Source organism: Euleptes europaea, chromosome 4 (assembly GCF_029931775.1).
Source record: "Euleptes europaea isolate rEulEur1 chromosome 4, rEulEur1.hap1, whole genome shotgun sequence".
Classification (NCBI taxonomy): domain Eukaryota; kingdom Metazoa; phylum Chordata; class Lepidosauria; order Squamata; family Sphaerodactylidae; genus Euleptes; species Euleptes europaea.
In genome coordinates, this window is record NC_079315.1 from 115,008,808 (window position 1) to 115,031,618 (window position 22,811).

General features: G+C 46.0%; 1 protein-coding gene across 1 annotated transcript in view; it reads left to right on the plus strand.

Annotated features, from left to right (window-relative positions):
* The window catches only part of LOXHD1 (lipoxygenase homology PLAT domains 1), a 170,337-nt gene extending 149,837 nt beyond the window's left edge, over nucleotides 1-20,500 (plus strand). The window contains exons 38-42 of the mRNA XM_056849078.1: nucleotides 5,313-5,498; nucleotides 11,749-11,919; nucleotides 12,840-12,978; nucleotides 15,480-15,647; nucleotides 20,020-20,500. Of these exons, the coding sequence (XP_056705056.1) occupies nucleotides 5,313-5,498; nucleotides 11,749-11,919; nucleotides 12,840-12,978; nucleotides 15,480-15,647; nucleotides 20,020-20,500 (1,145 nt within the window). The remainder of the gene's footprint in view (nucleotides 1-5,312; nucleotides 5,499-11,748; nucleotides 11,920-12,839; nucleotides 12,979-15,479; nucleotides 15,648-20,019) is intronic.
* The last annotated feature ends 2,311 nt before the right edge of the window (nucleotides 20,501-22,811 follow it).

The window sequence follows — 22,811 nt, forward strand, 5'->3', positions numbered from 1 at the left end:
TGATTCTGCGAGACTCGGCAGTACAGTGCTTCAAGAGTTCTAATGCTAGGAAGCGCTAATCGATTACTTCATTAGTGAACCAGCAAAGAATCAGAAAGAGAGTGCCTTGAGAGTAGTGAATATTCCATTCATCAATTCCTTTTTAAGCTGAGTTTTAATGTCTGCATGGGGGAGGAACAGCTTGGGAGGAAACCACTTTGAATTGCTGAGCATAGAGAGTACGCAACCCTTCAAGGGACGTGGCAATTGTACGGATGATTCCTCCCTCCCTTAAGCACATGAAGTTGCCTTATATTGAATCAGACCACTGGTCCATCAAGGCCAGCAGGGTCTCAGACAGAAGTCTTTTACACCCTCCGCTACCTGATCCTTTTTACATGGAGACCCTGGGGTATTGAACCTGGGACTTTCAGCATGCCCAGCAGAGAGGGGCTGTTCCCCTCTCCATCACCCCTCTGAAGACTTCGGGTCTTTGTGTTGATTATGCATGCGGTGTCTGACGGTCAGAGGTCGCCTCACTCTCCTCCTACCTTTCCCTCATTTTGTCTGCGTTTTCACATTTGAGATAAAACCGGTCTCTGAAAACATGAGCAAAACGTAGGGGAAACGCAGGGGGAGAGCGAGGCGACCTCTGACGGTCGGAAACGGCGTGCATAATCAAAACAAAGACCCAGAGTCTTCAGAGGGGTGACGGCGAGTGAAACAGCCCTGCCTAAAAGACCATTGAGTGTTTTCCTGTTACAGCTGGATGGAAAAGTAAATTTCAGAATCTTATTAAAGTGTTCCAGTCAATGCAGTGATTTTTAAAATGGGTGTATATGTAAAATTCACATCCCTTCTTACACACTGCAGCTTTAAAAATACTGAACCTTAAAAACCAGCAAAAGAACCCTAAAACTTGGATGGCATGTTTATGAGTTTGCTACTCCTTCGAGTAGAACTATTATTACTGCGAAATGCGAGTTTTTCTGAAACTGAACTCCAGCTCATAAAGGCATAACTGCAGATGACAGCATCAGCGGATCCATCAACGTTTGTCCAGGAAATGAAGGGAGATGGATTCTAACGATGGAGGGTTCTGTCTTGTTATGAGCTGAGACAGCCAGTCGGAGAGAGAGAAAATAAATTAGATAATGAATGAGGTGAGCTTGTTTTCAATCAGGTTATGTAGCAGTCGGCGTCTTTTACTGAGAAGTAAAAGGTTTGGAACTAGCTAGATGGCCATATCTCCCCACACAGAGCCAATGGTCTTATTCATATGTAGGGTGGCCAGCTCCGGGTTGGGAAATACCTGGAGATTTTTGGGGCAGAGCCTGAGGAGGGTGGGGTTTGGGGAGAGGAGGGGCTTCGATGCCATATTGTCCAATGGCCAAAGCAGCCATTTTCTCCAGGGTAACTGATCTCTATCGGTTGGAGATCAGTTGCAATAGCAGGATATCTCCAGCTAGTAAGTAAGTAAGTAATAGCTTTATTTGCATTTAGCCATAGGCCATTGCAAACATGTCCAGGATACCACAGATATGTAATAAAAGAAAATATGGGGTTAATAAAATGCTGGATTAATAATAGATATAAATAATAAAACTATACTAAATTGATGCATACAGAGAAATAATAATAATTAAAAGTTGCAGTGGTGTCCCAATCAGCCAATGGGACCTAACAACCATTAAAATCAACTCAAAGGATCAGCTCTCTTAGCAACCATATTGGACCTTATTTTCTTTGCCGCCAGAACATACAGGGAAGTCTTATAAGAAACAAACCCATTGGTGTCTTTTAACAAAAATACTAATTTCTCAGCACTAGGACAAGTGTAAAGGCCAGAAACCAACCCAGCAAGAAATTTAGCCCTGGGTTCCACATATAGAGGGCATTCAAATAAGTAATGGTATAAGTCCTCCAGAGCAGATGTTCCACAGATGCAAAAACACTGAGATCTCCAGCTAGTACCTGGAGGTTGGCAACCCTATTCATATGGGAGTAATTATGTTGTGAAATTCCACGCAAGATTTGTTCCACAGCAACTCCAGGCCATTGTGTGGCAGTGTGGCCAGCCGCCAGGTACTATCTGGAGATCTCCTGCTATTACAACTGCTCTCCAGCCAATAGAGATCAGTTCACCTGGAGCAAATGGCCGCTTTGGCCATTGGACTCTATGGCATTTAAGTCTCTCCCCTCCCCAAACCCTACCTTCCTCAGGCTCCGCCCCAAAACCCTCCCGCCAGTGGCAAAGAGGGACCTGGCAACTCTATCGTATGGTGTGGCAGTGCGGGAGGCATCAGACCAACACAACTGGGAATTAGTTCGCATTGGCTCACCGCTATTTTGACTTTGATTTCCGTGAGTTTTCCATCAAATGGAGCAGCTCCTGATGATGCCTTGCTTTTTTTCTTTTTCGTTGACCCAGCGGCAGCTGGATTGGGCAGGGCGGGACAGTTTGGAGGGCAAAGCCTACGCTGATTGTACAGTTTCGTCTCTTTTCTTCCTTGCCCCCGGCTAATTGCTCCCCAAGTCAATACCACCGCATGAGGCCCCCGCCAGCTCGATCCTGCTTTTGCTAGGGAGTGGTTACGTCTGTACCTTTCAGGGTCTTTGATTAATTGGGAGCCTGCTCTTTGGCAAAGAAAGGCAGACCTCAGTGGGTTTTGTTCATCACCTCAGCGAGCTTCGGGGGTCATAAAAGGCGCTGCCGGGGCGAACGGCATGAATAGCTAGCACTCCGTGGCCTTCAGGTTTCTGCAAGGAACTAATGAGAAGTTAAGTCCAAATTGACATAGCCAGTTTCCATCTGAATGGAGCTAGGCTCCCACATCCTCCTTTCTTTGTGCCGTTTTTTCGGCACTTCGTCTTTCGGCTCTACACATTGACATGTGTGCACACTCACATTCTTTTTAGGGTTGCCAGGTCTCCTCTGGCCACCGGCAGGGGGTGGGAGGGTAGGGTTGCCAGCTCCAGGTTGGGCAACTCCTGGAGATTTGGGGATGGTGCCTGGGGACGGCAGGATTTGGGATGGAGCCTGGGGAGGACCTGGGGGGGCGGATACAATGCCTTAGAGTTCACCCAACAAAGCAGCCACTTTCTCCAAGGGAGCTGATCTCAGTAGTCTGGAGAGGAGCTGTAATTACAGGGGATCTCCAGATCCCACCTGGAGGCAGGCATCCCTATGCTGTTTCCTTTTTCCATTCTTAAGTACTGAAGTGCCATGTTGTCTTATAGAGTCCAATGAAGACAACTAGGAGGGGGTTAAAAAGAGCAACAGTTCTTTATTTAGCTAAACACAGACCTGGGGGTGAAATCACCCACAAATAAGATGCAGAGTTACTCACCCGAGAAACAAAGGAAAGTCAGTATCGTTTATGCATTCGCATGGGGCAGCCCCATGGCTGCTGACAAGCAGATTGATACACAAAAGCACCAATGCAAATTAAGTGTCTACTCCACTCTAATTAGCATAACTTATAGATATTTGCCGAAGGCTGTCTCTAAGCAAGTTCTAGGTCTTGTGATCTTAGTAACTAGAAACCACATACCTAAAGATGAAGGTAATTCAGAGCTCTCTACTGGTGAGAGGCCGTACCAAGCACAGAGAGCATGATTTGTTGGTTCATGGCTCCCGGATGCCAACTTCCCAAAGCTTCCATGTGTGTGCGTATGAATACATAGTGTTCTAAACCAGCCCTGATATCTGGGCATTACAGTACTGAGAGAATCAGGGCCTTCTTTAAAAGCATGATTTTCCTACGGAGGAGAGTCCAAGCCCAGGTTGACCTACAATAGGGTTACCAGGCAATGTCTGGCAACTGGAGGGAGGGTTGTGTGTGGAGGGGTAGCCTCCCATGAGAAACATTAAAAGAAAAAACAAGGCATACTTACAGGAAGTTCTTACCATAGAGTGTTCAGCGATTCCTGGACCTACCTGTTATTATTTCCAGGTTCCTCTAGGAATCACCAGGAACTCTATGGTAAAAATTTCCTGTAAGCAGACAAGGCCTTATTTTTCTTTTTAATTTTTTTCCCTGGCACTGCTGCAGCAATCTGAAAAGGAGGGGGGGGGGAGAGAAAACCAAACCTTGTTTTTAAAAGTCCTTTCTTCTGCTCAGAAAGAGCTCCAAGGAAGCAGGAAGCACTTGAATCCCTGCCTCTTTACAAGCTGCTTTACAAGCTGCTTTCTGTGATAGAAACCAAGCTTGGGTGTCCCGCGCTTTGCATTATGCATGGGGATTTCACCCGGGCTGAGCTCAGGGGAGAGGGAAGAATTGGGTTAACAGAGGAACGGGAAGGTCCGGGATTTGTGAGGCATGGCAGTGAGGTCATCTCTAATGGAGATGCATAACTCATGCATAACTCCAGGAACAACCGAGACAGATGGGGAGGGGGGGGTGAACATAAGTGAAAATACCCATGTATAAATGACCTATGTGTGTAAAGTGCCATCAAGTTGCAACTGCCTTAACGGCAACCCCAGCAAGGGAATTTCAAGGCAAGCGATTAAGTGGAGGTGGTTTGCCTTGGCCTTCCTCCGCCTTCCTCCGCAGAGTCTTCCTTGGTGGTCTCCCTTCCAAGTACTGACTCTGCCTAGCTTCCGAAATCTGATGAGATCGGGCTATACCATGCCGCCTTCCTTTCCTGAAAGAAATCAGTAGCCTGCCATTACTTCTGCACTGAGATCAGCCGTCTGAAACCGGATAGAATATGAGCCAGGTAAACTGTGGTGTTGGGGGAGAGTGTTAAGGATACCCTGGACTGCCAAAAAAAAAAAAATCAGTGGGTTCTAGATCAAATCAAGCCTGAACTAACCCTAGAAGCTAAAATGACTAAACCGAGGCTATCGCGCTTTGGTCACATCATGAGAAGACAAGAGTCACTGGAAAAGACGGTCATGCTAGGAAAAGTTGAAGGCAGCAGGAAAAGAGGAAGAACCAACAAGAGATGGATGACCTTAGGCAGATCATGAGAGGGAGGGCACCTTGGCCATCTTCTGGGCATGGAGTATGGGTCACTGGGGGTGGGGTGGGGAATTAGTTTGGAATTTCCTGCATTGTGCAGGGGGTTGGACTAGATGGCCCTGGTGGTCCCTTCCAACTCTATGATTCTATGACTCTAAAGGGAGCCATAGCGCTCAATTTGCAAGACCTCAGCAAGGCTGTTAAGGATAAGACATTTTGGAGGACTTTGGTTCATAGGGTCGCCATGAGTCGGAAGCGACTTGACGGCACTTAACACACACACAAACTGTGCATGGGTTATGTGCCTTCTTCGCCCCAGTTGTATGTTTAATGGTGCTCTGCCCTTTTGTTTTCTCCCTGCAGGTGCTGGAACAGATGCCAATCTGTTCTTAAGTATCTTTGGGGAGAGCGGAGACACGGGGACCCTGCCTCTGAAGAAGTCCAATCAGTCCAACAAGTTTGAGAGGGACCAGATGGACGTTTTCAATTTCTCCGATATCCTAAGTCTCGGGGACCTCTGCAAGGTGCGCGTCTGGCACGACAACAAAGGTAATCATAGAATCATAGATGACAGTGTTGGCAAGGAAAAGCCTTGTTACTCTGGAAAACCTGGATTGAATAGAATCATAGAATCATAGAGTTGGAAGGGACCATCCGGGTCATCTAGTCCAACCCCCTGCACAATGCAGGAAATCCACAATTACCTCCCCTCTCACACCCCCAGTGACCCCTACTCCATGCCCAGAGGATGGCCAAGATTCCCTCCCTCTCATGATCCGGTCCTCGCTCCCCTGCCAAGGGCGGCTCACAACATATATGGCCCGTGGTGTGACTTTGAATCATAGAATCATAGCGTTGGAAGGGACCACCAGGTCATCTAGTCCAACCCCTTGCACAATGCAGGAAATTCACAACTACCTTCCGCTCCCAAGCACCCCCAGTGTCCACTACTCCATGCCCAGAAGATGGCCAAGATGCCCTCTCATGATCTGCCTAAGGCCTAAGGTCATAGAATCAGCATTGCTGACAGATTGCCATCTAGCCTCTGCTTAAAAACCTCCAGGGAAGGAGAGCCTACCACCTCCCGAGGAAGCCTGTTCCACTGAGGAACCGCTCTTACTGTTAGAAAATTCTTCCTAATGTCTAGACAGAAACTCTTCTGATTTAATTTCAACCCATTGGTTCTGGTCCGACCTTCTGGAACAACAGAAAACAACTCTGCACCCTCCTCTATATGACAGCCCTTCAATTGCTTGAAAATAGTTATCATATCCCCTCTCAGTCTTCTCCTCGCCAGGCTAAACATACTCAGCTCCTTCAACCTTTCCTCATAGGACTTGGTTTCCAGACCCCTCACCATCTTTGTTGCCCTTCTCTGGACACGTTCCTGCTTGTCTACATCTTTCTTAAATTGTGGTGCCCAGAACTGAACACAACACTCTAGGTGAGGTCTAAAATCAGATCCCCAGGGATCATTTGTATGCAGTGAGCAATGCAGAGTTTCCCCGCTCATTCTTAAAACCAAAAAATGTTGCATGACAAATCGATCAATCAGGGAGGGGCCGTCGCTCGGTCGTAGGGCATCTGCTTTGAATGGCAAATGTCCCAGGTTCAATCCTTGGCGTCTCAAGTTAAAAGCTTCTGGTAACGAGTGACATCGGAGACCCTGGAGAGCTGCAGCCTGTCAGCGGAGACAATACTGACCTCAATGGACCAATTGTCCATTGCGAGTGGCATAAATGATCGGTTATCCTGAGAAAACTGGCCTTGAACTCACTTTGACCTCTGATTTATGGACATGTCCGAGGGGTGAACAATGGGCTGGATGTGTCTGAAATCAAGCCGGCTACCGTTGCCAAGATCAGGAGTTCTAGAATAACTTCTCGTTCATCGTCAGATAAGTGATCTGAGTAGCAGAGATATTATCTCTAGGGATTCTGCCGTGAGATCACAGTTCCGCTGAGAAGCACCACGCACCTGGTGTGGAAAAAGCCATAGCTTCCATGACCACGTATCTGAAAGAGCAGGCAGCACGACCGTGCCATGCTTCCCGTTTCTCCATATTGACATCTCATCCAAAGTATAACTTCCACAGCTTGATCCCTCAAGGCCCAAGAGGACACCACAGAGGCGTGGGATGAATTTGAAGACTCATCTAGTTTTCCTAACATCGGTGCCCCATGCAAAACTCTCATGGCTGCCACTAAATCTTACAGAAGACACAGGCCATTTTTGCATGGTCAATTTTGATGCTCGCTCAAAGTTCTTTTAAAAAATGCGACTTTAAAAATGCCTTTTCATGGTCCCGACGCAAAAGGAGAAGTTCCACTCCCCCCACTCGCCTGCTCCTTTGTTCCTGTTTGCACATCCATTAGGATATGCATAGCTAATACGCCTCTGTTGTTTTGCATTGTTCCTTGAGGGGAATTCTTCGTGGCAAACACCAAAGGTCATGTTAAATGGGCTCTTTTGTAATGCGAAGCAGATATGCGCCGGCTTCATAGTCACTTCCAGAATGATGGTTCAGCGTGCAAAATTCAAAAAAGTATGCGGGGCAATGCAGCCTGAAACACACTGCTAATTACCAAGCATAAATGGCCACAGGGATGCCAAAGAAAACAGCAGCAGCGTGTCTAATTCTCCCTCCCCCTCCACTTTCTCTGTAGCATTTACTTAGAATGGGACATGTTGAGGAGGCCCTAGCTTAAACATTAGCCGAAATTAAAGCACGGATCTACCATGTTGATGTCTCTCTGCATCTTGAAGTTAGAAGTTATTGATTTACTTGACTTTTATGTCGATATATGCTATGATCCGAAGTCCATTTTCTTAAAAAATCCACTGAAATCACCATTGTTTTAAATCGATATGTTTGGGCTCGGGGTAGGAGTGGGGGAACCAACCTGGTTCATGAAATTAGAGGTCGCCACTCGTGTGGAGGAGTGGGGAATCAAACCCAGTTCTCCAGATTAGAGTCCGTCGCTCATGTGGAGGAGCGGGGAATGAAACCCGGTTCCCCAGATTAGAGTCCGCCGCTCATGTGGAGGAGTGGGGAATCAAACTTGGTTTTCCAGATTAGAGCTCACCGCTCATGTGGAGGAGTGGGGAATCAAACCCAGTTCACCAGATTAGAGTCTACTGCTCATGTGGAGAAGTGGGGAATCAAACCCAGTTCACCAGATTAGAATCCACCGCTCATGTGGAGGAGCGGGGAATTAAACCCGAATCTCCAGATTAGACCCGCTTCTCCAGATTAGAATCCACCACTCTTAACCACTACACCACACTGGCTTGCCTAGCCTGGACCTGTCTGTGACCAGACTCACCACGGTCTCCCAAAGCACATGAGGCAAAGGGCTAGGGCAGAGTGCCCCACCTGGCAGCCCTCAGCCTCCCTTCTGCTAAGAAAATGCTGGCAGAGACCGATAAGTCATCATAGGATCTGATCCTAAGTACTCCTCATGAATAGAGGAGCTGAGTCAGCTTGCAGGGAAGAACCTAAGGGGGGGGGGGAACCAGTGGCACCTGTAGGGAAACTCCCTCTATAAGTCTAAAGGCTTTTGAGTCTGCGGGGGTTACCGCATTATGTATTCCCAGCAATGTTATAAAAAATGTTAAAAAAAATACTGTTCGCACTTTGTTTGGCCCCTTTAGCTGTGAAGACGTCTTCCAACCATTTTTTAGTCGTGGTATCCAAAAACCCTTTTAAAGCGATGTTTTTTATAACATTTTCAAACTCTTAATACATTGCTGGGAGTACATAATGCGGTAACCCCCTGCCTTTTGGAATATTATTATTTTAATGATATTGTTCATATAGCCAATTCGGCCCTGAACAGTGTCACACTGAGATCAAAATAAAAAGGAAGAAAAAAGGAACTATCTAAATAGCCCATGAAATTAGTATTTTTTAATCTTAATTGACTGGGAAAGAAATTTGGCGGCTGCCAAGGTAATATCAATCAATCAAATTTTATTTCGATACAATATCAGCTCTGAATAAAAATCAAAGTTAGGTTAAAATAATAAAAGTTGATGATTCTGGGAGGGATGATTTGAAGAAGAGGAGGAAAGATCTTCTAGGGGGAAAGGTTTTCAATCAGCCATTTATGAATCCCACTAGACCAGAGGCAAAATTTGGCTACTTGACTGGTTATCTCCTGAGAGGAGTCTGCTAAGAGAAGGGAAACTTTAGCTTCTTCCGATCTCCCAGGAAAGGATGACAATATGGGGAGAATGCACTGCAATCTTATGTCGTTGTAGCCAATGTAATATTAAAATCCACCCCTGCTAAAAGAACCCTCAGATTATCCAGTTTAGAGACAGACTCCCGAATATCTGTCTAAGGAACAAATTACACAACTCTAGTCCACGGTGTCAGTCCAGGATCTTTTTGGAATATGTCACCTGGGCTGACACCTTGGCCTGGCGTTAATTTGTCCCTTAGACGGATACACCTTCCGTCGTCTTCGCAAACGTTTACTGATCTCTCCAAATATAATATTTAGTTCATGTTTGCAATTCTTTCAGCGCTGCTGTTTCTATTGGAATGATATTTGTACCGTTCTTGGTCAATAAGGCAATCAAAAGGGAGCACGGATGCGCTCTCAGCTATTGATGTCCGCTTCCCGTTCTGCCTTTCGGAGCATCGGTGACATCCCTGATCTCCATGCGCTGACACCTGTCAGTCCAATTACTGGTTTTAGGTGGGGAAGCGTCGGCTGCCTGCCAAGAGATCAGGAAATTGGCTTTCGGAGCAGCGCTGGCTCCCTGCTTCATGCATGAATCGATCTGTTTCCCCAGCAACTCCGCCTGCCATCTCTTGAAGAAGTCATTTTCCTAGCAGCTAAACTAGGCGTGAGGAACACGGGCGTGAAGCTGCCTTGTACTGAATGAGACACATCAGTCCATCAAGGTCAGCACTGGAGGTGCTGGGGATTGAACCTGGGACCTTCTGCATGCAAAGCAGAGGCTCTCCTAATAAGCCATGGCCCTTCCTGATATATTTCCAAAGGATTTACTTCTCACAGGGTTTTTAAAAAATTACCTTATCCTTCCAGCTAGGGTTACCAGCTCTGGGTTGGGAAATTCCTGGAGATTTGGGGGTGGAGCCTGGGGAGGGCAGGGTATAATGTCATAGAGCCTACCCCCCAAAGGAGCAATTTTCTCCAGCAGGACACATCTGTGTTGTCTGGAGATCAGTTGTAATTCTGGGAGGTCTCCAGGCCCCACCTGGAGGTTGGCAACTACTTCCAGTACCAGGTGAGGTATTGGTAACCCCCTACAACATGCTGCCTTCTGGAACTCAAGGCTTCATTAATAGGGTTGCCAGTCCCAGGTTGGGAAATACCTGGAGATTTTGGGGGTGGAGCCTGAGGAGGGTGGGGTTTGGAGAGGGGAGGGACTTTCAATGCCATAGAGTCCAATTGCCAAAGCGGGCGTTTTCTCCAGGGGAACTGATCTTTATCGGCTGGAGATCAGTTGTAATAGCAGGACATCTCCAGCTGCCACCTGGAGGCTGGCAACCTTATTCATTAAGTAAAGGCTGAGTGCTCCTTGCTCTTTGAGAAACAGCAGGGATGTCGAAACAGCAGCAGAATTTCTTGGGGAAGTATTGTCCACACGAGAAGAACACAGTCTGGTCCAAGGCTTTTTGCTAACCTAGAAATTGTGGATGTTCACCTACGCAAGTATTCACACACACACACACAAACACACCCTTGTATGGCTGAATGCTATGGGTATAACTGAGCAGTGTTTGAGCAGAAAGGAAAATGAACACAAGCTGCATCCACATGGCAACAGAACTCGGTTTTCACTGCTGCAACGATCAAATCTCAAATGGCCAATCAGAAGCTCTGCTGGGCAAAAGCATTGCGTCCAGCTCTATGTCCCATCTGTTAAAAAAACCTGGAAGTAACAAAGAGTAGCTCTAGGAATTGCGAGAAACTTTGTGGTTTTCCAGCGATTCCTAGAGCTACCCTGTTTCACTTCCGGGTTTTTACTGGAAGTGGCATTGGGCCACAGTCGGCTCCTGCCCCCCTATGTCCCCGCCCTCAACCCTCCCACCAATCGCCATAAACCTCCTGGCAACCTAGGGTTGCCAACCTCCAGGTAGTGGAGAGAAAAAAAGGCACCACTGTACCAATATCAATGGATAAGGAACTTAGTGCAGGAGCGAAACATACAACGCTGTGCAAAAGTACAAACTTTTTATGCTACAAAAATTCAAAACATACAATGTGTCTATACAAGTAATAAACCAACAATAAAGACAAACATAGTGGCTATGTACAAAATATAAAGTAACCAGGTATCAGTCCATGAAATAGAGTTACTTTCTCATCATATGACTTTCTATAGTTGATAGGTCGATAGGTAACCTCCAATTCTGAGGAATCCAGAAACGAGAAGACACTTCAAAAAGATAGAGATCAGTTCCCCTGGAGAAAATGGCTGCTTTGGTAACTGGACTGTATGGCATTGAAGTCCCTCCCCTCCCCAAACCCCGTCCTCCTCAGGCTCCACCCCAAAAACCTCCAGGTATTTCCGAACCCAAAGCTGGCAACCCTAGGACAACCTGACCCACACACAGCTCAAAGAAATTGCATAATTTGCCGCGCCAGTTGCGAATAAGGATTTCAAGAGTCCATCTTTAGGTTGCCAGGCTCCCACCTTTCCTGTGTCTCCTCTAGCACTGGTAGGTCTGAATCTCATCCAGTGTGCTGTCCATTTGATTCTGACTTTGTGTCCCTGAGCAGCAAGGTTCTTTCTCTCTCTCCCCCCCACCCACCCCCAGGATTCGGGCCCGGCTGGCATCTGGAATACATCGAGGTCGAAGACTCCCTCATGGACAAGTCGTTCCGTTTCCAGTGTGACCGCTGGCTGGCAAAGGACGAAGATGACGGGCAGACCATCCGAGAGCTGGCTTGCGCCAACAATGACATCCTGGAACTGAAGGAGCGCACCAGTACGTCTGATGGCACAGCTTGACTGGGGTTGCCAGCCCTCCCGGCTACTGGGGGGGAATGGGGCATAGGGTTGCCAACCTGCAGGTACCAGCTGCAGATCTCCTGCTATTACAACTGATCTCCAAGAGACAGAGATCAGTCCACCTGGAGAAAATGGCTGTTTTGGCCATTGGACTCTATGGCATTGAAGTCCCTCCCTCCCCAAACCCCCATCCCACCTGCATGGTGTAGTGGTTAAGAGTGGTGGTTTGGAGCGGTGGATTCTAATCTGGAGAAGCGGGTTTGATTCCCCACTCCTTCGCATGAGCGGCGGACGCTAATCTGTCGAACCGGGTTGGTTTCCCCACTCCTCCACATGCAGCCTGCTGGACTAGTCACAGCTCTCTCAGCCCCACCTACATCACAGGGTGTCTGTTGTGGGGAGGGGAAGGAAAGGTGAATTTAAGCCGGTTTGATTCTAACCCTAAGTGGTAGAGAAAGTCGGCATATAAAAAACAACTTTCTTCTTCTAAACGGCAGGGTGAGAGAAGGATGTACACTACCCTCAGTTCTTTAGAGGGAGGGTAGGGAATAAAAATGTAATAAATAAATAGCAAACAAAATGAAAAATAAATAATAAAATACTAAATGAGTAGTAAATTGTTCACTCCTTCTTGTTTTCCTTTACAAAAGCTTGAAAACTTGCCCCTTTTTCCTAGCTTTGGGATCTAATATTAGATTCCCATTTTTGCTGTTTGTTATTTTTGTAAGTTTTTTGTTATGCTTTGATCTTAATTTTTGTAAAAAAAATCATATGATCGTTTTTGTGGTTCAAAGCGGCTTCAAACAGCTGGAGGGTAACCGGCGTAAAAAGGGTGTAAAATAGATAACATCTCATCGTCTCTTACTATTCAATGTATGTCCTCTTTTGCCTTTCAAGCATATGAAGTCTTGACAATTACTAGTGATCTGGAGGATGCAGAAACCAAGGACAGCATCTGGATTATTCTGGAGGGCAAGAAGGGCCGTTCCAAAGAGTTCCTGTTGGAGAACTCAACCAAGAAAAGGAGATTTTTAAGGTTGGTACAGAGTCTCTTCCCTGTACGGTCAAAGGGCAACACCTACATTTATCTCAATAATCCTGACATATTCCTACTAAGGTGGTGGTGGAAAGGGCTGTCAAGTCAACTTATTTATGAGGAACCCGTAGGGTTTTCAAGGCAAGAGATGTTCAGAGGTGGTTTAAGAACATAAGAAAGGCCATGCTGGATCAGACTAAGGCCCATCAAGTCCAGCAGTCCCAGTGGCCAACCTGGTGTCTCCAGGAAGCCCACAAACAAGATGATTGCAGCAGCATTATCTTGCCTGTGTTCCACAGCACCTAATATAGTAGGCATGCTCCTCTGATACTGAAGAGACTAGGTATGCATCATGACTAGTAGCCATTTTGAGTAGTAGCCATGGATAGCCCTATCTTCCATGAACATGTCCACTCCCCTCTTAAAGCCTTCCAAGTTGGCAGCCATCACCACATCCTGGGGCAGGGAGTTTCTCAATTTAACTATGCATTATTTGCCACTGCCTGCTTCTGTGCAGCGACCCTGGACTTCCTTGGTGGTCTCCTATCCAAGTACTAACTATGGCCGACCATTACGGTAGGCTGCTAAAATTATTCAGCTACAGATATGGGAATGGGCTTTGAATGGTTTTGGCTTGCCTAAAGATATGATTAGCAGGAATTGGATGTATACATTTTAAAAAGCAAATAAAAGAGGAAATATTATGTGGAAATAGGTAATTCTTTTAGCTACATCTGGAATAAGGCAAATTAGTTTCATTTGCAGAACAGGATAACTCTTGTTGGATTTTGGACTGAAGAATATTTATCCGTCTGTCTGTCTGTCTGTCTGTCTGTCTGTCCGTCCGTCCGCCCGCCCGTCCGTCCGTCCGTCCGTCCATCCATCCATCCATCCATCCATCTATCCGTCTGTCTGTCTATCCGTCTGTCTGTCTGTCTGTCTGTCTGTCTGTCTATCTATCTATCTATCTATCTATCTATCTATCTATCTATCTATCTATCTATCTATCTAACATCTCATCGTCTCCGTCCGTCCGTCCGTCCATCCGTCTATCTATCTATCTGTCTGTCTGTCTGTCTGTCTGTCTGTCTGTCTGTCTGTCTACCTACCTACCTACCTACCTCAGAAGCTAAGCAGGGTCAGCCCTGGTTAATACTTGGATGGGAGACTACCAAGGAAGTTCAGGGTTGTTATGCAGAGGTAGGTTATGGCAAACTACCTCTGTTGCCCTCTTGCTTTGAAAATCCTGTTGCAGGGTACCCAACATGGTCCCCATGGATGCCATGGTGCCCATGGACACCCTTCCTGGTGCCCCAAGTCTTTTTAGAAAGTGGGGGTGGGCAGGTGGGGCTTTTTCCCAGCAGAGCTTCTGATTGGCCATTGGAGATTTGATTGGCTGTGCAGCTTTTTAAAAAAACATTGCTTTGACAGCAGTTGCCACACCAGCATAATGAAATTCACTGTGTCGTGGGAAGTAAGCTATGGCAAAAAAAATCTAGTCCATCTAATAATCTATCTATTTGCTGTCGAAGGCTTTCACGGTCAGAGTTCATTGGTTCTTGTAGGTTATCCGGGCTGTGTAACCGTGGTCTTGGTATTTTCTTTCCTGACGTTTCGCAGTTGCTGGCGAAACGTCAGGAAAGAAAATTCCAAGACCACGGTTACACAGCCCGGATAACCTACAAGAACCAATATCTATTTGCTTTTTGTGCTAAATAATTTGCAAGCTAAATGATTATTTTGGACCACATTTTACAACCGCATAAATATTAATTCATATCTTCATGTCACTAGTGATTGCAGGCCAGTGCCATATTGGTATCGCTTTACTCTGCTCTAGTTAGACCTCACCTAGAGATTTGTGTTCAGTTTTTGGCATCACAATTTAAGAAGGATGTAGACAAGCTGGAATGTGTCCAGAGGAGGGCAACAAAGATGGTGAGGGGTCTGGAGACCAAGTCCTATGAGGAAAGGTTGAAGGAGCTAGGAGTGGGAATATTTAGCCTGAAGAGGAGAAGACTGAGGGGTGATATGATAACCATCTTCAAGTAGTTGAAGGGCTGTCATATAGAGGATGGTGCCAAGTTGTTTTCTGTTGCCCCAGAAGGTCGGACCAGAACCAACGGGTTGAAATTAAATCAAAAGAGTTTCCGTCTAGAAATTAGGAGGAATTTTCCAACAGTTAGAGCGGTTCCTCAGTGGAACAGGCTTCCTCGGGAGGTGGTAAGCTCTCCTTCCCTGGATGTTTGAAAGCAGAGGCTAGATGGCCATCTGTCAGCAATGCTGATTCTGTGACCTTAAGTAGATGATGAGAGGGAGGGCACCTTGGCCATCTTCTGGGCATGGAGTAGGGGTCACTGGGGATGTGTGTGGGGGTAGGTAGTTTGGAATTTCCTGCATTGTGCAGGGGGTTGGACTGGATGACCCTGGTGGTCCCTTCCAACTCTATGATTCTATGCTTAAAACTGTTTTCTTGGTGGGGGGGGGTGTTGTCCCTGCAGAGGAGCCAAAGATGAATTCCAGTTTCCTTCAAAGAACGTTGGCGACGTTGCAGCCATCTGCGTTGGTCACTGCCCAAGAGATGGAAAGAAATCAAAATCGAGCACCAAAACAGAGGTCTACTGGCACGTCAAAGAGATTATCATCACAGAGACTGAACTTTGCAACCAGTAAGTGGCTCTCGATGAAGAAATATATGAGTGGCAGAGCAGGTATAGAGCACATCTTACAGTCTGAATGCTCCAAGTGGCTTAGGCAGGCAATGGGTGTTTGTGGCATGCAGAAGGTCCCAGGTTCGATCCCCGGCATCTCCAGTTAAAGGGACCAGGCAAGTAGGTGATGTGAAAGACCTCTGCCTGAGACACTGGAGAGCCGCTGTCAGTCTGAGCAGACAATAGTGACTTTGATGGACTGCAGGCCTGATTAAGTATAAGGCAGCTTCATGTGGCCATTTTGGGAGAGGGCCCAGGGTCCTGGATATGGCAGAGGTTGAGAAAGGGATGTGGCTCAGTGGTAGAACACCTGCTTTTTGTTGAGAAGGTCCCAGGTTCAGTCCCTGGCATCCCTGCTTGAAAGCATCCATTAGGAGGTAATGTGAAACATATCCGTTGTACACACCAGAATTGGATCCAGGATCTCAGACTGTGGACTTGGCTTGTACCAAAAAGGTCAGCCACCTCTGTACTAAAGGAGAGTGAGAGCAAGCAACGATGAGTTACAATCTAGACTCAAGTTGCCAAGCAAAGTAATATTAATAATAATTGTGTGCAAGTCGCAACTGACTCATGGTGACCCCAGGGCCATGGGGGTTTTCAAGACAAGGGACAAACAGAGATGGTTTGCCATTTGCCTTGCTCTGAATAGCAACCCTGGACTTCCTTGGTGGTTTCCCATTAGGGTTGCCAGGCCCTTCTTTGCCACTGGTGGGAGGTTTTTGGGGCAGAGCCTGAAGCGGGCAGGGTTTGGGGAGGGGAGGGGCTTCAATGCCATAGAATCCAATTGCCAAAGCGGCCTTTTTCTCCAGGGGAACTGATCTCTATCGACTGGAGATCAGTTGTAATAGCAGGAGATCTCCAGCTAGTACCTGGAGGTTGGCAACTCTATCTCCCATCCAAGTACTAACAATGGCCAGCCCTGCTTATCTTCCGAGATGTGACGAGATCAGGCTAGCCCTGGTTATCAGGCTGCTAAGCAAATAGTGTTTTTGCACAATTCAGAAATATTCAGAATTCATCAAAGAAGGCGATCATCAAAATATTTTGAATATTTCCGAATCCAATTTTTATCATTCTGAGTGTTCGGAATAATTCCGAATATTTGGAATCTCACTGATTCCTGGAGAAAGCCGAGTGGGCTGCTCGAGAAAAAAAAGTGAAACATATTCCTTGGAAGTCACTAGAAGCTGACAGAGAGTTGCTTTAAAGTTGCTAAAAAGGTAGCAACTAAAAAGTATTTCCTCTGATAACAAACTATTTGGCACATTCCATTCTCAAGGCCTTTTACAGTGTTTAATTATAGAGTCAGCAGAAACAACATCTCTGAAAGTGAACTTATTTCTTGACTGGAATAAAGAGTCTTTTCCCCAGGCTTGTCTAGAAGCTAAGGGAAGACAAGCTTTTTTATGAGAATTAGGATTCTACAATAAGGAAATTCTGTCTATGTATAATACTAACATAACAGTTCATATGTTCCAACATGTCAAAGCCTGCAGCAAGCCCAAGGTCACCCAGCTAACCTTATGTGTAGGAGTGGGGAAACCAACCCGGTTCACCAGATTAGCCTCCGCTGCTCATGTGGAGGAGTGGGGAATCGAAGCCGGTTCTCCAGATCAGAGTCCACCTCTCCAAACCACTGCTCTTAACCACTACACCACGCTGGCTAACATTATTTATTCTGGTTTGAGGAGGAGGAGGAGAAGAATTGGTTTATATATGTCGGCTTTCTCTACCACTTAAGTAAGAATCAAACCGGCTTACAATCGCCTTCCCTTCCCCTCCCCACAACAGACACCCTGTGAGGTAGGTGAGGCTGAGAGTGTTCAGAACTGTGACTAGCCCAAGGACACCCAGCTGGCTTTGTGTGTAGGAGTGGGGAAACAAATCCAGTTCACCAGATTAGCCTCCGTTGCTCATGTGGAGGAGTGGGGAATCAAACTCGGTTGTCCAGATCAGAGTCCACCGCTCCAAACCACCGCTCTTAACCACTACACCACGCTGGCTGGGGGGAAAGTGTAGATAACTGGGGAAGGCAATGGCAAACCACCCCGTAAACATAGTCTGCCTAGTAAATGTCAGGATGTGACATCACCCCATGGGTCAGTAATGACTTGGTGCTTGGTCAGGGGACTACCTTTACCCTTTGGGCAGTCCGTTTCCATAAACTGTATCCCTCATATTGCCAAAATGTTTGTAATTAGTATCATTGCTTCTTATTTCCAATGCCTTTTCCCGCCATTTTTCAGTTGTTGTTTTTCGCATACCCCTAAATGTCCTGGTTTGTACCCTTACACTTTAGTTCTTTTCCAACTGAAAGGCAGGCAGAGCTGCTTTAGAGTCCCACTTCTGTCCCTGGATAGTTGGTTAATACCCTGCACGCGAAAACAGTCTTCCCTTTCCTGCTTCATCCTTTAGCAGATCTCCACTCTGTCCTTTAGTGTGTGTATATATTTACTTAATATTTAAGAATAAGATTTTGGATGAGTAGATTCATAGATAAATTAGGTTGTAGAGTACTAGGAAATTTAATATTTATATTAGGCCAATTTTAGGCATGTTGGGCATACGGATAAGATTAGATAGATAGCTTTAGATTAGTTTCAGCTAATGGATTTATAGACTTTGTCTGCAGGCGCTGTCTGTGCGCGCACACGTGTGTGTGTTTGAGAGATAAATTTTCAATTTTGTTTCTGATTGTTGTCTGCTGCAGCAGATATTGTTCTCAGCGGTTCTTGCTTGATGGGAGTGAACTGTTGGCAAGGTGGAGGAGGCTGACGCCTGAGCAGGGGTTGCAGGAACACCACCTGCACCCTCTGCAAGCCAAAAGAGTTTGACCCACTGAATACTGGGCCAAGACATGGTCTGTTTGGGGGAGGTCTGCCTCTGGTGGTGGTGGGAATGATGTCCTGCTGGCTAAGCTGTGTTCCTGGTGAATGGGTGTTCTCCCAAGCAAGGGACATTGTCCATCCACACTGCTCATGCCTGGATCCTCCTGGGCTGGTGGAAACAATGGTTGTCCATAAGGTCCAGAGGAGGGCAACAAAGATGGTGAGGGGTCTGGAGACCAAGTCCTATGAGGAAAGATTGAAGGAGCTGTGTATGTTTAGCCTGAAGAGGAGAAGAAGAGGGGATATGATAACCATCTTCAAGTACTTGAAGGGCTGTCATATGGAGGAGGGTGCCAAGTTGTTTTCTGTTGCCCCAGAAAGTTGGACCAGAACCAATTAAATCAAAAGAGTTTCCGTCTAGACATTAGGAAGAATTTTCTAACAGTTAAGAGCAGTTCCTCAGTGGAACAGGCTTCCTTGGGAGGTGGTGGGCTCTCCTTCCTTGGAGGTCTTTAAGCAGAGGCTAGATGGCCATCTGTCAGCAATGCTGATTCTGTGACCTTAGGCAGATGATGAGAGGGAAGGCAACTTGGCCATCTTCTGGGCATGGAGTAGGGGTCACTGGGGGTGTGGGGGGGGAGGTAGTTTGGAATTTCCTGCATTGTGCAGGGGGTTGGACTAAATGACCCTGGTGGTCCCTTCCAAGTCTATGATTCCATGATTCTATGATTCTAAGGTCATCCTCCAACTGTTGAGCTTTCCTGAGGTTCCCTGGGAATGCAGTTGGGATACCAGCCTGTCCTTTTACCACCATCTATCTTCTGCTCCAGTCTACCTGACCAGGGTATTTGCCCATCTCCACCACCAGCTGTCCTTTGCTGCATCGTGCCATATCCAGTGGCACTCTGGTGTTTCACTAGGGTTGCCACCCTCACCCAAGAAATGCTGGTGGTTTTTAGGGCAGCTCATGGGAAGCGTGTAGTCGGAGGGGCAAGTCACTTCCTTCATGCCCTTCTCAGAATTCTTCCAATCTCCGGTTGGTCTTCACCATAAAGATTGAGGGAATCCCAGAAGTAACATCACTTCCAGATAGGGGTGCATGGTTCACTGGCCTTGACATCACTTCTGGGTTACAATCTAGGAATCTCCCCAGTCTCTATGGGCAAATGGCAACCTTATGTCACACTGTTCTCTGGGTATAGCACGAGCCCCAGGAAAGGGGGATGGGCTGAGGGAAACCTTTTACACAGTGGGTTTCCTTAATAGGAAATGACTGGTTACTATTGGTCTTAATGGAAATCCAAATATTTGAATCATTCAGCATTCATTAAATTCTGTATCCAAAGGACTACAGTTCCCAATTCTGAATCCCAGTTTTGGTCCTGGTGCACATCTGTACCACCCCAACAAGAAAATTTGTGCTCCTAAGAAAAATTTGTGTCCTAAATATTAACCATTAATCCTTCCCAGTTCAAGGCTCTGTTCTTTTGCTCCGGCAGGTATTTCTTCAAGTGCAACGCAAAAATCCCACTCCGCAGCAAGAGGGGCGACTACAAAGTCTTCGAGTGTGCCAAGGTGATCGAGAGCTTTGCCAGCAAAGCTCGGAGTCTGGTGCCAGTCAAATACGAGGTCATTGTGGTGACGGGGTTTGAGAAGGGAGCCGGTACAGACGCCAACGTCTTCATCAACATCTTTGGAGCGAACGGGGACTCGGGCAAGCGGGCCCTGAAGCAGAAAAACCACAATCTCTTTGAGCGAGGGAAAGATAACCGGTTTTACCTTGAAATCCTTGAACTCGGGGAGCTGAGAAAAGTTCGGATAGAGCATGACAATACTGGCATATCCTCCGGGTGGCTGGTGGAACGGGTCGAGATCACAAACTCAGCTACCGGTGTGACCACGAACTTCCCCTGTGGGAAGTGGCTGGATGAGAACAGAGGGGACGGGTTGATGTGGCGGGAGATATTCCCACGGAACTAATAACAAATAGTTGCAATTTTAAATATACACTTTTCTGCAGTGTTTAAGCCTGCGACGGGGAAATTACAGATTTTAGCTGGGTTCACAGAAAGGGTCCAAATCACTACTAATAACTAGAGTAGAAACTCTTTCCCTTATTTGTTGATCATGATCAAGGAAAGCATCTATTCCTAAGAAAGTTCAAGATGCTGACACCGTTCTTTGCTTGAACCAAACGTATATAGACAATTTTACATCATCAAGTCCATTTCCATATAACCAATAGAATTCATACCGTAGAGCCTCATCAGATTACAACAGAATATGGCAGCCCATCAGTGTCAAGTATTTCCCCACCATTCAAGTATCCTGCTCGTTGGTATCCCGGAGCTTCCTTATCTATACGGTTTTCTCTTAACCACACATTCTGTGAATACCATTATGTGTAACTGTAAGTAAAACACGTTGAACACATAGGACCTTGAGACAAAGGAGAACAAGATGGTCGAGAAAAGGGCATGAATACCAAACAAGGATAAGGAATGGAAACTGACTGTCTTTTACAAGAGATTAAAAAAAAATATTGAGAAAGGCACTGGATCAGTCTGACTTGAATGTAGGGTGAAGGATCTCTAAAGCATAAGTGTAACTCTATGGCCTTTTATGCACAGGTTGTTTTGGCGGCAATCACTCCCCGCTGACTATTTCAGGGCTTCGTTTTCATTATACACGTCTTTTCCAACCTTTAGAAGTCACTTCGCTCTCTCCCCGCATTTGACCCGAGTTTTCTGGACGCCGTTGAAAACGCAGGGAAAACGTGGGGAGAGAGCGAAGTGACCTCTAAAGTTTGGGAAAGACGTGCATAATTAAAACGAAGCCCCGAAGTAGTCAGAAGGTGATCGCCATGGAAATAACCAGTGTGTAAAAGGCCTATAATATATTTTATTCAGGACTGTCAGAACTTATAGAAACTATCGTCTTATTTTCCTCATCAGCTGGTCTGGCAATGGGATTTTTGCTCTGGAGTCTCTAGTCTAGATTTCTATTCCATTTCTTCTCCAGAATGAATTTCAAAATTTACCACTAAGGTTACAATACAAAACTATCCATTTCTTTCAACAAGCTTATAACATAGAACTGGGGTCATTTCATCTTTAAAAGAAGAAGCAGCAGCTTTTCTATCAAAAATATTAATTTTCTTCAAAGCCTCTTTTTTAAAAGGAAACAGTTTTTATAAATTATTCTTGACTTACCCCAAGGTATCCTCATACTTGATATGCTTCCCTTTGCATACCTCTTAGCTATGGATACAGTTCAGAAGTGTGTTTTATTTAAAAAAATGTTTTTAATAAAATGCTCTAGATTTCACAGTTTTTAATAAGAAAAACCTTTTGGTTTAACATTTTGTATAAGAAGAAAATAGATACTTTTTAAAATACTTACTTAAAAAAAATCAGACCCTTTTTCTGGTTAAAAAAAAATCCAGTGTGTGCTATGGGGCCATTTTAACTTTGCCAGACCATGGGCTGGTTCTAAAGTCCTAATAAAGTTGCTTTTAAACCAGTTGTTGTGTTTCATTGCAGACATTGGCAAATTCCACTGGCAAAAAGAGGGTCAGCATTGTGTAGTGGTTAAGAGCGGCGGACTCTAATCTGGAGAACTGGGTTTGATTCCTCACTCCACATGAGCAGCGGAGGCTAATCTGGTGAATTGGGTTGCTTTCTCCACTCCTCCACATGAAGCCAGCAGGGTCACCTTGGGCAAGTCACTGTTCTCTTCAAGCTCACTCACTTACCTCACAAGGTGTCTGCTGTGGGGAGAGGAAAGGAAGGAGATTGTAAACTGGTTTGATTCTTCCTTAAGTGGTAGAGAAAGTCGGCATATAAAAACGAACTCTTCTTCTTCTTCTTCTCCTCCTCCTCAAAAGGTAAAGAAAATCGGCATATAAAAACCAACTCTTCTTCCAAATAATGAGATAGTCATGCCTATCCAGAGTTCTGAACATACTGATTCAGGACTACCTGGCTTATTTATTTATTTCCTTCATATAAACCCCATTTTCCCCCAAAGCGGGGACCTAAAGTGGCTTACAACATTCCTCCATTTAATTCTCACAACATTCTTGTAAGGTTGGCTTGGCCGAGAATATGTGACTGGTCTAAAGGTCACCCGGGAAGCTTCTGTGGGAGAGCGGGGATTCGAACCTGGGGCTTCTACAGGCTTACCATCCTCCTGGCGGGGGCAGGGGAGCCCCCAACCTCAGATGCTGTTGCCTGCTACTGCTCTGAGTGGCAGCGGGAATTTTTTTTAAAACCCCATTGGCATGCTCTGC